General features: G+C 41.5%; 1 protein-coding gene across 2 annotated transcripts in view; it reads left to right on the top strand.

Moving 5' to 3' along the window:
- LOC138663925 (zinc finger protein 684-like) overlaps positions 1 to 13,721 on the top strand; it is a 56,859-nt gene extending 43,138 nt beyond the window's left edge. The window contains exons 2-7 of one of the 2 annotated variants that reach the window (XM_069750298.1): positions 3,352 to 3,497; positions 3,627 to 3,806; positions 3,890 to 4,013; positions 4,096 to 4,163; positions 4,362 to 4,452; positions 10,184 to 13,721. In XM_069750298.1, coding sequence (XP_069606399.1) covers positions 3,426 to 3,497; positions 3,627 to 3,806; positions 3,890 to 4,013; positions 4,096 to 4,163; positions 4,362 to 4,452; positions 10,184 to 11,016 — 1,368 coding nt within the window. In that variant the 5' untranslated portion in view covers positions 3,352 to 3,425 and the 3' untranslated portion in view covers positions 11,017 to 13,721. Of the gene's footprint in view, positions 1 to 868; positions 3,498 to 3,626; positions 3,807 to 3,889; positions 4,014 to 4,095; positions 4,164 to 4,361; positions 4,453 to 10,183 lie in introns of those variants that run through there. The other variant, XM_069750300.1, reaches the window with a different exon arrangement.
- Positions 13,722 to 14,025: the final 304 nt, after the last annotated feature.

The raw sequence follows: 14,025 nt of genomic DNA, 5'->3' as shown, positions 1-14,025 counted from the left end.
CTCAGACTTAATTTCTACAAAACCTTCATCCTTTCGGAATCAAAAACAGTTTCGCTATACAAGTCAAAACACATATAAAAACTGTCAATGTCAAACCATATATAACAAGGGTTTCACTGAATCCCAGATGTAAATTAAAAATATCCACAACTCATCCGTCCTAGACCCTCAGCAACAATTGGATAAGTAATGATACTTTTGTGATAATTCATTCATACGTGCTCATTCAGGGATTTTTCCTTTTTTTTTTCTTTCACTTTTCAGTTGATTTTTACAAGAAGAAAATCCCTTTTCTCAATCATTCCACCTAATTCAGCTCAAATTGAGTTGAATAATGTCTTCTGTCACATACAGAGGACCACACCTAATGGAACCCCTCATCAATCAGGGATTTATGTATTTATCTCTTATACTCAATTACTCACCTCGCATCTCTCTCATGTCATTCAGAGGTTCTCATAGACATACATACAGTATGGGACATTACTGTATAATGTCAGATTACTGATCTGACACTTTGCAGAGCACAGCGTCAGATCAGCGATCTGACAGGAAGGGAAGGAGGGTTGCCGGCGTCTGTTCTCAGCAGACACTCGCAAGCCACCTCCCTGCGGGACCTGGAAGGACCCCGTGACAATCTTGGAGCCGGGGGTCTCCATGGAGACCACCGGAACAACGCGATCGCATCGCATTCTTCTGGAGGGAGTGCGCAGGGAGCCTATAGCACGGTGCATGTCGGGAAGGGGTTAAAGTGGTCTGTTCCAGAACTATACTGTGCAATACAAAGATGTTATGACCAGATAAATACTGTTTGCACTCAACAAATACATATACAATTATATGAAAGCTCCTCTGTTTATTATGTGGTTGGAGATGTTTAGAGATTCTCTGCCAGGTAGCATGCTCACATGAATCTCTGCCAATACTTCCTGGGCTGTAGTAATGTCACTGTTAATGATATGAATGCCAAAACAGTGTTACGACTCAGCTGTCAGGTGACTCGGGACTAGGGGCTTCTTCCCTGTTCCTAACACTAGGTGGCGCCCTAGCTTGCCCTATTCCACGGGATACTTCTGAAGGTGAAGATGCCGGGGCCACCACCCTTGCCTTATCCCCTGAATCGGCCCTCCATCTATTCACTTTCCCCACCCAGGGAAGAAGGAAGCTGCTGCGCACCGCAGTTCACAACCCTATGAGCAAAGCAACATGAATAAGGGCTAACTGAAAATACCAGGCATACAAATATTCACTCACATATAACAGAGGAATGCACCAGGGAGTGGAAGACGGGGAAAAACCAGAGTAAGAGGAGGAAAGGGAATTATCACACTTACAAACCTACACAACAGTCACAGATCAATCCACCAAACTCCTTCTCATATAACTACCAAAACATCTCTCCTCCAAGCCATGCAGCATAAGCTAGCTCTGACAATGTGTTTCAATCAAGACCTAGATTATTAAGGGGATAGGAGTGGCTAACTGAGCTTAGCTGAGTGCTCAGACTCCCAGAACTTCCAACATGGCCGATTAACCCCTGTTGTGCCAAAAGAAATTAACACCATTTAAAAAGAAGGTGAATTGCTTCTTTTCAGCGCAGGAGTATGAGCAATCAGGCACTGGGGTCTTCTGGCTCCTCTCTGTTGCAGTAACCCTATGACAAATAGGGCAAGAAGTTCAATGTTTCAGAAATACAATTTTCCTATTTCAGGGAATTAATTTCACTCAGATGCTGCAGTCTTCATATAGTCCCCAGAGATCACACGCTCTGGTCGAGCTCTGCCTTCCTCAGTTATACATACACTGGGTCCACTTCTCATTCCTATGTATTACTTTTAATCAAGTTTTTCATTATCTTGCATTAAAACGTGCCATATTGTACTTAATCTATTTTTTTTAAATAAGCTCATACTTTATAAAAGTTAAAAGATAAATTGAAAAAGATAAATGTATAGTTCAACATGTCAGTAAGCTCGCAAACACATGGAAAAAACCTATAGAAATTGTGTATATAATGTATATTACATGTAATTTGGAAGTCCTTTCTTTGTGTACGAGTGCTATCTCTGTTTTTCACGGATAGCACTCGTTCCTACAATAGGGAATGGGTCATATTTGGGATTTTCCGTAGGTCTCGCAGAGACATGTCCGATTTTGAACTAAGTGTCAGATGAAAATTGACAATGTAAGTCTATGGGTCCTTGAAAATATTAGACACAACTCAAATCTCATGTGAGTGTAGTTCAATATGCATGCACTGCTACACAGGAAAAGAATAGAGATTTTTTTTTTTCATGAACGAGAAAATCTGGTGACACTTGGACCAAACTCGGATGAAACGCTGTCCGAAAAACTTGGTGTGCTTTTCTCTTGAGTAAAACAAGCTGATGTATCAATGAGGCCCTAATGTGGGTGTATTGTAAGTAGCTCACACAATGCCTGGATCTTCCATCATTTTTATGCTAATTCAGATGTCAGTTGCCAGTTTAATACTCTTACATACGTGGTCATTGTATGTGAAGTGCGGCACTGGTGGTTGTCATCCTTTTATTCATTTGACATGCATAGTTGATAACACCTCTGTGGCGAGTGATTAGCTGTAGTGTCCATGTGAAGGTATTATATGCTCTGTCACTAAGAGGATAGTCTCCGCTTTTGTGTTCAGCAGCATACAGCTTTCCAGTCTCTTTCATTTCCTGGGTTCTCGCAGAGGCAGGAACTTCTCCTTGAGAGACAGTTTTGTTCAGCAGAGCTGTAGCATTAGAAGAACTTGTGTTGATCTAAAAACAGATTCAGTTATCAGTGGTTTGTTCTGAAATGTACACTGTAACCACTATAATTACATGTAGAGCTAACAGTGCCTTTGGATAGCCCACAGCTTAGGAAAGTGAGAGAAAAGTGGGAGGCATGAAAACTGCTATTGAAGCTGCCAATGGTGGAGGCTGGTGTTTTTGAAAGATTTAGAAGCTTGTCAGGAGCTGAGAGGGAGATATCTAAACAGCAAACTGATGTATAGAAAACAATGTACTGAAGAGAGGTGGCTGGGGTCTTAGGAGTTAACTCTTCAGCCTGTAGTATAGTTACTGTGCATACTCCCCCAAGCTCTGGTCGCTGATCTTCTTGGCTGCAAGCTGTACACTATGTTGGATAAAAGGTGTCATATCAGAACTAACAGATAGGAAAAGCAAGTCAAGTGTCAACTTGCTTCTTTATATTCCATCTAACTAAAGCAATTTAATAAAATGAAAATTTCCCTCTGAATATTGAGAAGCAGGTTTATTACCCTTCATAAGCTTCCTTTTAAGAAATTTTATTTTTTATTATTTTACATTTTCTCATCTTCTCATTCAGATTTCTACAATATTGGATCCTCTCTGTGGAGATTTTCTACATAAGAGAATTGATTGACACATCTTCCATCAAAGATGGATAAGGAAAAAATTGTGGAGAGGATATTGCACCTCACCCTAGAGATCCTATTCCGTCTTACTGGAGAGGTGAGAGATTCCGATGATGTCACATTACATCATTTTTACCTATGGGAATATCAGATGGACAGAAATGGGGAGGTGAGGATTCTGGAAATGTCTGTAGTGAGATTTATTAATGTGTCTCTCCATAACCAGGATTACACAGTAGTGAAGAAGATCTCTAGTGAGCGCTGTCAGGCCCCTGTGTCTGAGGGATGGGGAAGACCCCTGAGTCCAATCATGGGGCTTCCACCTCACCCCCTAATACATGAGGACATCAATGACCAGAACATCCTAGATCTCACATACAGGATGATTGAGCTGCTGACTGGAGAGGTGACACTGCTGGGAATGCTGGGACATTATACAGTAACGCCATGAAGGGGTTGGGGGGATGATGGTATCATTGTTTGTGTTAGGTTCCTATAAGGTGTCAGGATGTCACCATCTATTTCACCATGGAGGAGTGGGAGTATTTAGAAGGACACAAAGATTTATATAAGGACGCCATGATGGAGGTTCCCCAGCCCCTCACATCACCAGGTAATAAACAGGACTAAATACACACGGCCTATAATTATCTGTATGTAAAGATTAATTCAGTCCCTGTATGTGTTTCCTCCAGTTCTATCCAGTAAGAGGACAACACCAGAGAGATGTCCGATTCCTCTTCTTCTTCCACAGGATCATCAGGTAGATGGAGAGAAGGTGTCATGAGATCTCCCCTATGATGTGTAGATGACTGTGAAGGTCTTGTGCTCAGTCTTGTTTTATCCACCACTATTATATGTTTTATACTTGTGTAATGAGAACGGTGAAGATGGCAAGATTAGAGCTGATCATAGATGTGATTTCTCCATATGTCTGTGACTTTTACAATATTTGTTTCAGGGTAAAGATCAGATTCATATTAATACTACAGATACACATGTGATTTTTGATGAGCTGTGTAAAGAGGAGATTCCTACATATGATTACCCAGGTGAGTAGTAACCACTAAATGTAATAAAGTCTCAGATTCTTCTCAGTCACTGGCTGGTATCATTTTGTGCTGCTTGTAAGCTCAGTGGTGTTTCAGGTTTGTCAGCTTTAGATTCGCCTTCTGCCAAAATATTAAATAAATGTGTTAAAATATGATGTTGTTAAAGGTGATGAAAAAGGATGTAAAAATACAGTAAAAATTTCCCCGAAGCGTGAATAAAAAATAAGTGGTTTCTTTTTAATTATTTCCAGTGGTTAAAATAGGTTTTAACATCAGTTATAGCAGAAGTTTCCATAACACACAACAGTAAATAGCCCTTTTTGTGTTGTTATATAATTTCTTTGAGCTTAGAGAATATCAAAGTAACTAAAACAATCAGCTTACTCCTAACAAGCACTACAAATAACACAATGTTCTTGGAACTTAGCGGAGGTAATCTTTATCAGAATCTCACGTAATTGTTATCGCAGCTATTTTTGGAGTTGGAATAATTTACAACACTGCAGTATCTTTTTGAACAGTTTCTCAAAGTTTAGATAGTTTCAAAAGGATTAAGACAATCCCTTTGCAATTTTGTCCAACAGCCTTTAATATCTCTTGTTGTTGAAGTTTGTTAGAATCAAAAACCTAAAGAGATTAAAGGGAACCTGTCACCCCAAAATCGAAGGTGAGCTAAAGGTACTGTCACATTTAGCGACGCTGCAACGATATAGACAACGATGCCGATCGCTACAGCGTTGCTGTTTAGGTCGTTGTGTGGTCGCTGGAGAGCTGTCACACAGACAGCTCTCCAGCGACCAACGATGCCGAAGTCCCCGGGTAACCAGGGTAAACATCGGGTTACTAAGCGCGGCCCTGCGCTTAGTAACCCGATATTTACCCTGGTTACCAGTGAACACATTGCTGGATCGGCGTCACACACGCCGATCCAGCGATGACAGGGGGTGATCAGCGACCAAAAAAAAAGGTCCTGATCATTCCCAGCGACCAACGATCTCCCAGCAGGGGCCTGATCGTTGGTCGCTGTCACGCATAAGGATTTCGTTAACGATATCGTTGCTACGTCACAAAAAGCAACGATATCGTTAACGAAATCGTTATGTGTGAAGGTACCTTAAGGCCACCGGCATCAGGAGCTTATCTACAGCATTCTGTAGTGCTGTAGATAAGCCCCCGATGTATCCTGAAAGATGAGAAAAAGAGGTTAGATTATACTCACCTGGGCGGGCGGTTCGATTCGATGGGCGTCGTGGTCCGGCGCCTCCAATCTTCATAGGATAACATCCTTTTCTTGTCTTCATGCTGTGGCTCCAGCGCAGGCGTACTTTGTCTGCCCTGTTGAGGGCAGGGCCTCTCTGACCTTTCCGGGCGCCTGCGCACTGCAGTACTTTGCTCTGCCCTCAACAGGGCAGACAAAGTACGCCTGCACCAGAGCCGCAGCAAGAAGACAAGAAGAGGACGTCATCGTAAGAAGATGGGAGGCCCCGGACCGGACCGCGACGCCCATTGGACCGGACCGCAGCGGGACCGCCCCCCCAGGTGAGTATAATTTAAGCTCTTTTTCTCATCTTTCAGGATACATGGGGGGCTTATCTACAGCATTACAAAATTCTGTAGATAAGCCCCTGATGCCGGTGGGCTTAGCTCACCTTCGATTTTAGGGGTGACAGATTCCCTTTAACTGGAATACAAGTAGGTATACATACAATGTTTAAGTGCATGTTCACACTGGCCACTAAACAGACAAAATCTAAGAAAAAACAAAACAAAATGAGCAAATACTCTGCAGCAAGTAAATAAATAGCAATAGTGCATAAAAATAATCTAGGAAACATAATATTGATAAAAAAGTGAGCAAGGGCCGAGCAGGATTGAAGCCGTGACTAATGGACACCCAGCCACAGAGAGCTATATAAACGTAATGTACAGCTCAAAGAAAAGGGAGGCCAAGACCTTATATGCACTGAGTGCAAAATCCTGAAATAAAAACCTAAAACTGGAATATAAGTTGGTATGCATGCAGCATGTAGGCGTATGTTAACACTGGCCACTAAACCTACAAAACCAAGATGAGCAAATATTAGGACCATCTTAAATAGCGTCGCTTTGATGTGGTGGAATAGCTTTTATGTTTTTTTTAATTAAAATTATGTTAACTAAGTACCCTATGTTACTTTTATGCACTCCTGCTATTTTTTATTTACTTATCTCAGGGTATTTGCTCATTTTGTTTTTATCTTAGGTTTTGAAGTCAGAATATCCAAGACATTTAGATAGATGTTATTAAGAAGGAGGCTGTTGCCATTTCAAGTAGTTTTGCTGACAAACATCAGGGTCCAGATCTCATTTTTTTAATGGATACATTCAGGTTGTCTACAGTAAGCATCCATTTGAAAGTTACAGCTGCTATCTTAATTATTCGACCCCATTGCCACTTTGATTTATTAGCAAAATGTAGAAACTTTCTGCTGTTTGCAATAAATCAATTAAACCAGAAAAATGTAAATAGCTCAGCTCCACTAAAGTGGTTTTACCAAATTCAATATGCAATTCCACTTTTACCGTATACTGCAGTTTTATAATTATTCACCCTTTTACAACAAGTATCTTTGGTACTTAGTAGGGCCCCTCTAGCTGTTATGACCTGCTGCAAACATGACGCTTAGACAGTCAGCAACTTCTTGCAATGTTCCTAAGGGGCCTTGGCCCATTCGTTTTGGCAATGGTCTCAAGTTTACTAATATTCTTGGGTTGTCAAGAGAGGGTTCCAAAAAGTTGGAAGAGATTCTTACCTTGCACAAAAAAAGACGTAAAAAGATCTTAAAGGCATTGAATGATCCTAAGAAAATATTTGGAAGCATAATTCACAAGTTCAAAGTTAAAGGAACACTGGCCACACTGCCTGGATGTGGCAGAAAGAGCAATGAAACAAAAATTTAGATTTTGGGGGCCTGTATATTAGTGGAATGTCTGGAGGAGGAAAAATGAAGTACCCATATTTTTCGGACTATAACACGCACTGGACCATAAGACGCACCTAGGTTTTAGAGAAGGAAATTAGGGGGAAAAAAATGAAGCAAAAAATGTGGTCAATTCTGTACTTAAGATAACCTATCCTGGTAAATATGGTCCCCTCATCCCTATCATGGTATGCATGGCCCCATCCTTAATCTGGTATGATTGACTGGCCCCATCCCGTTCCTGGTATGATTGATTGGCCCCACCAGTTCCTGGTATGATTGATTGGCCCCATCCTATTCCTGGTATGATTGATTGGCCCCATCCTGTTCCTGGTATGATTGATTGGCCCCATCCAGTTCCTGGTATGATTGATTGGCCCCAACCAGTTCCTGGTATGACTGATTGGCCCCATCCCGTTCCTGGTATACATGGCCCCATCCAGTTCCTGGTATGACTGATTGATCCCATCCCCTTGCTGGTATGATTGGCCCTATCCCAGTCCTGGTATCCATGGCCCCATCAGAAAAGATTAAAAAAACCAAACCTTTACTCTTACCTTCCTCCGCTCCTTCGCAGTCGCAGCATCCTGCTCCGGTGCCAGCAGCTGCTTAATGCTTGTAATCTTTTCTGATGGGGCCATGGATACCAGGACTGGGATGGGGCCAATCATACCAGCAAGGGGACGGGGCAAATCAATCATACCAGGATGCCAGGAAGAAATTAATATTCATTTCCCTCCTTGCCCATGGGCGTGGAATGCAGTGAATATTCATTTCTCTTTATCAGCGAGCACAGGAGGTAGCCGTAGCCGCCAGCTCCTGCCTCTGTAACCCACTGCTCCACCAATAACGCTCCCCCACCCCAGCCAGAGCCAATATATCTGGACTACAAGACGTACCCCCCATTCTCTGAGGAAAAAAGTGCGTCTTATAGTCCGAAAAATACGGTATATACAGAACGCCCTGTCTAGCGTGAAGCATGATGGTGGCTCGGTGCTGCTTTGGAGCTACTTTGCTTTGTTTGACAAGGTCCTCTTTAAAATGTTAATATTGATAACATGCCTGTTGCTTTTCTATAACTATAATTGGGAATATTCATCTTATTCAAAACAACCATAAGATGACCAAGAAATCTCCTATCCCTCAAAAGCTTCGGAGATTTTTTTAAACATTTACATGGGCATTATGGAATGCTTCAGTATTCTAAGCTTTGAATTATTATAGTCATGTATTTGCTATTGTTTCAAAGAAATGTGAAGTTGTGGTCTATGATGTAAGATTTAATTACAAAATTAGATTTTAATATATGACATTGAACAGTGATTTATCAGAAGTCTTGGTTGGTCACATTTTTTATTTTCTATACAAGTTTACTACTTGCCCTGCAATTTGTATAGAAATATTTATATAGAAAGTTCATAAAAGATCAATATCTTACTAAAGATTACCATATTTTTCAGACTATAAGACGCACTTTTTTCCTCCCAAGATTTTCTGGATGTATGGGCTCTGGCTGTGGAGGGAAGGTGGGGGAGCGGTTTTGGCAGAGCATCGGGTCACAGGAGACTGGAACCAGCGGCTCCAGCTAACTCCTGTGCCCGCTGCTAAAGAGAAATGAATATGCACTGCATTCCATGCCGATGGGCGTGGAGGGCAATGCATATTCATTTTTCTGGCATCCTGTTATAAATGACGCATCCTGTTCCTGGTATGATTGGTCCCATCCTTTTTCTTTTATAATTGGCCCCATCCTGTTCCTGGTATGCATGACCCCATCAGGAAAGATTTTAAAAACAAAGAACATTACACTCACCTACATGGCGCTCCCTCGCAGCGTCCTACTCCAGTGCCAGCAGCTGCTTAATGCTTGTAAGCAGCGCATGGCAGGGACGTCATGCGCTGCTCACAAGCAGAGCACAGCTGCCGGAATACTCACCGTGAGCGTTCATCGCAGAGAGCAGTGAGTATCTATTCCTCTTCAGTAGCGCGCAGTGTCAGCCAGCGGCTTCCTGCTGTGGCCGGCGGTCACGTGTGCTGATACTTAAGAGAAATGCACTGCGCGCTACTGAAGAGGAATGGAAACTCACCGCGGTCTTCGATGAACGGTCCCGGTGAGTTTTCAGGCAGCTGTGCTCTGCTCGTGAGCAGCGCATGACATCTCTGTCATGCGCTGCTTACAAGCATTAAGCAGCTGCTGGCACCAGAGCAGGACGCTGCAAGGGAGCGCCGTGTAGGTGAATGTAATGGTTTGTTTGTTTTTTTTAATGTTTTCTGATGGGGCCATGCATACCAGGAGCGAGATGGGGCCAATTATAAAAGAAAAAGGAAGGAACCAATCATACCAGGAAGAGGATGGGCCCAATTATTCCAGAAGGATGGGGTCAATCATACCAGGAACCAGATGGGGACATTTATACCAGAAAAAGGATGGGATCAATCATACCAGGAATGGGATGGGGACAATTATACCAGAATAAGGATGGGACCAATCATACCAGGACTGAGATGGTGCCAATCATACCAAAATAAAAATGGGGCCATGCACACCAGGATAGGGATGAGGAGGCCATGTATATTAGAATGGGGATGAGGGGACCATATAAACTAGGATAGGGGATATTACAGTACAAAATTGACCATTTTTTGGTTCAATTTTTTTTCCTAATTTCCTCCTCTAAAACCTAGGTGCATATTATGGTCCGGTGCGTCTTCTAGTCCAAAAAATACAGTATATCATACAAAACTAAATAAATCTGTTTTATTTTTGTCAGGTGACAGGATCAGAAGTGCAAAGGGGCATTTAATATCTTCATATTGGAAAGCAGATGATGATAGTATCGCAGAAGTTGCACATGAAGAGCATGTCAGTATTCCAGATAAACCATCAGCCCTCCACAGCAAAGATCTATCATCTAATCCTCTTCAACAGGTCCTAACTTCTGACTCGTTAGAGAAAAATAAAAAAAACAGAGGGGATGTTGAACATGAAAGATCAGAGAAAAGTCACACTGAAGCAAGGAAATTTTCATGTTCAGAATGTGGGAAATGTTTTACATCTAGTTCAAAACTCGCTATACATCAGAGAATTCACAAGGTGGAGAAGCCATATTCATGTTCTATTTGTGGAACAATTTTTAACCGTTACTGGAATCTCATTAGACATGAGAGAAATCACAAAGGAGAGAAGCCATTTTCATGCTTAGAATGTGGGAAAAGTTTTCCTCAGAAATCAAATCTTTTTCAGCATCAAAAATCTCATACTCGGGAGACGCCATTTTCATGTTCAGAATGTGAGAAATGTTTTAAACGAAAGTCAGGTCTTGTTAAACATCAAAGAGTTCACACAGGGGAGAAGCCATACTTATGCACAGAATGTGGGAAGTGTTTCAGCCAGAATTCACATCTTGCTAAGCATCAGAGATGTCACACAGGAGAGAGGCCATTTTCCTGCTTAGAATGTGGGAAATGTTTTTCTCAGAAATCAACTCTTGTTGACCATCAAAAAGTACACACAGGAGACAAGCCATTTTCATGCTTAGAGTGTGGGAAACGTTTCTCTAAAAAAACACATCTCATTGGTCATCAAAAAACTCACACAGGGTAAAAGCCATTTCCATGGGAAATATTTGTAATAGAAGTTAGATCTTCATGTCTATCAAAGAATAAACCCCGGGGTCAAGCCGTTTGGATGCACAGAATTTGGGAAGCATTTTACCTAAAAAATCATATCTTGGTAAGCATCATAGAAGTCACACAAATGGGAAGCAATTTTCATGCTTAGAATGCAGGAAATATTTTTTTTACAGGTAATCAAATCTTGTTGACCATCAAAACAATCAAAGAAGGAAGACTCCATATTCATATAATGAGTGTGGTAAATGTTTTACAGCAAGTTGAAAACGTGATACTAGAGATGAGCACATCGATTCAATGCTTCCCTAATGCTTGTGGAATTTATAGTAACTTGCTCAACCTGACGAATTTGAACAATTTACAATAACTATAATAGCCTGCATAAAAGCAAAAGCAGGGAATGCAGCAGCCATTTTGTGGTTACTCTGGTTTGTGAAAGATTGTCACATCTTAGTTATAGAGGTACAAAAAGAAAATAACCAGTGAAAAATATCTACAGATCCTGTGTGTTACAGCATTTATCTCTGCACACATGTAAAAGCAAATCACCAAGATTGCTGAACTAAAGACAGAAAAATAAAATTAAATCTGCAACATACGGACTTTGTGAGGAAGTGACAAAGTACACATTTTTTGCATACAAATCAAATTAGTCTAATTTGACGTAGGTACGCAAAATGCCTATATTGCGGCTTGTTTCAACTGTTGTTTATGAGTGTACCCAGCATTTAATGGTCAGTTATTTTTGGGAAAGAGGAAATTGTGTCAAAAAACTACAAAATAAAACTTAAAAAAAAGTCTTTGATCCAAGAGACCAGGCTTGGACTGGCCCATAGGGGAACAGGGGAATCCCCCGGTGGGCCCCTGTGCAGACATGGGCCCCCAACCCCATTGTATGGGCAGTACTTGGCATAATTCACTTGATTTACTCTGTATAGAAAAAAGCAGCATCTCATAATTCATTAACCAAACTACCCAGTTTATCTACTATATAATTGTCTAAGGGTCACTTCCGTCTTCCTATCTGTCCCGGATATTCATTGGTCGCGGCCTCTGTCATGGAATCCAAGTCGCTGATTGGTCGAAGCAAAACGCCCACGACCATTGCCTCGACCAATCAGCGATGGCCACAGTCCGGCGGCAATATGACCGCTCTTTCCTTCCCACAGTCAGTGCCCGCTCCATACTCCCCTCCAGTCATCCAGTCAGCCCTCACACAGGGTTAATGCCAGCGTTTCCGGAGCGCGGTGTAACGCGCTCCGGTTACGCAGCTATTAACCTTGTGTGACCAACTGTTTACTATTGATGCTGCGTATGCAGCATCAATAGTAAAAAGATCTAATGTTACAAATAATAATAATAAAAAAAACGTTATTCTCACCCTCCGACGTGTCGCCCTGTCCTTGGCAGTGCAAGGGGCAGGTTCTGGTGCTAAGGATGTATGCGAGAAGGACCTGCCATGATGTCACGGTCATGTGACCGTGACGTCGTCACAGGTCCTGCGCTCATACCAACCCTGGGACCGGAAGCTGCCGCGTGCACCGCACACAGGCGACAGAACTACAAGGGGCCCTCGGAAGGTGAGTATATGTTTTTTTTTATTTTTTAACCTGTTACATACCTGGCTGGGCAATATACTACGTAGCTGGACAATATACTATGTGAGTGGCCAATATACTACGTGACTGGGCAGTATACTACGTGTCTGTGCTGTATACTACGTGGCTCTATGCTGTATACTATGTCGCTGTGCAATATACTACGTGGCTGGGCAATATACTACATCACTGGGCAATATACTACGTCACTGGGCAATATACTACCTAACTGGGCAATATAATACGTGACTGGGCAATATACTACATGACTGGGTAATATACTACGTGGCTGGGCAATATACTATGTAACTGGGCAATATACTACGTGACTGGGAAATATACTATGTGGCTGGGCAATATACTACGTGGCTGGGCAATATACTACGTGGCTGGGCAATATACTACGTGGGCTGTGCAATATACTATGTGGGCTGTGCAATATACTACGTAGCTGGGCAATATACTACCTAGCTGGGCAATATACTACGTGGGCTGTGCAATATACTACGTGGACATGCATATTCTAGAATACCCGATGCGTTATAATTGGGCCACCATCTAGTTATTATATAGAGGTGTAGGTGAATTTGCGAAAGAGGGCAGAATAATATTTGTATACAAGTGAAAAGTGGGCCCCCCAAATACAATGTTACTGGTGGGCCCTCGACACCCCAGCCTGACACTGCGTGAGACTGTCTCCAAACTACTGATTTTTTGCACACCACCTTTATTAGTCTAATTTAACATATGCATATAGCACACCAAATACTGCGACTTCTTGCTGCTGTTATTTTTTGGGCATGCCATGGACCTATCATTTCTTCGTCAATCATTTTGAGGAAGGGGAAATGTAACAAATAAAATACAAAATAGAATTACAAAAAAATATTATGCATGTCAGAAACTACTGATTTTTGCACACTTGTTTTATTAGCCAACTATGACATATGTTCATGCCACAACAAAACTTTAGTTGTTCGTGCTCATTTTGGGATGTGCAGCTAAAATTTCTTGGTTGATCGTTTTTACAAATAGGTATGTGTTAAATAAATGGGAAAATAAGCATATTACAACTTGTAGACAATCTAACTGTGTGATTTTTTGCCTCACAAATTGTGCATTTCAGAAATCATTCATTTTTTTGTAAGCCCATTTTATTATTAGAGTTGATATATTATTAATTGATTTTTAGATATGTATATGGCACAGTAGTGTTGTGGCCTTGTTGTTTTTCAAGGCGTGCAGTGTACTTAGAATTTCTTGGTTTGTCCCTTTGGAAAGGGGAAAATTCTGTTCCAAAAGAGACAAAAGTTAATTCTATCATAGTAAAAGAAAAAGTTGAAATGGACAGGGTTATGTAAAAGAAAAAAAAATGCATATGG

This window comes from Ranitomeya imitator, chromosome 2 (assembly GCF_032444005.1).
Source record: "Ranitomeya imitator isolate aRanImi1 chromosome 2, aRanImi1.pri, whole genome shotgun sequence".
In the NCBI taxonomy this organism is placed as follows: domain Eukaryota; kingdom Metazoa; phylum Chordata; class Amphibia; order Anura; family Dendrobatidae; genus Ranitomeya; species Ranitomeya imitator.
Note: the sequence above shows the minus strand (reverse complement) of the source record. Positions and strands in the feature narration are given on the sequence as shown.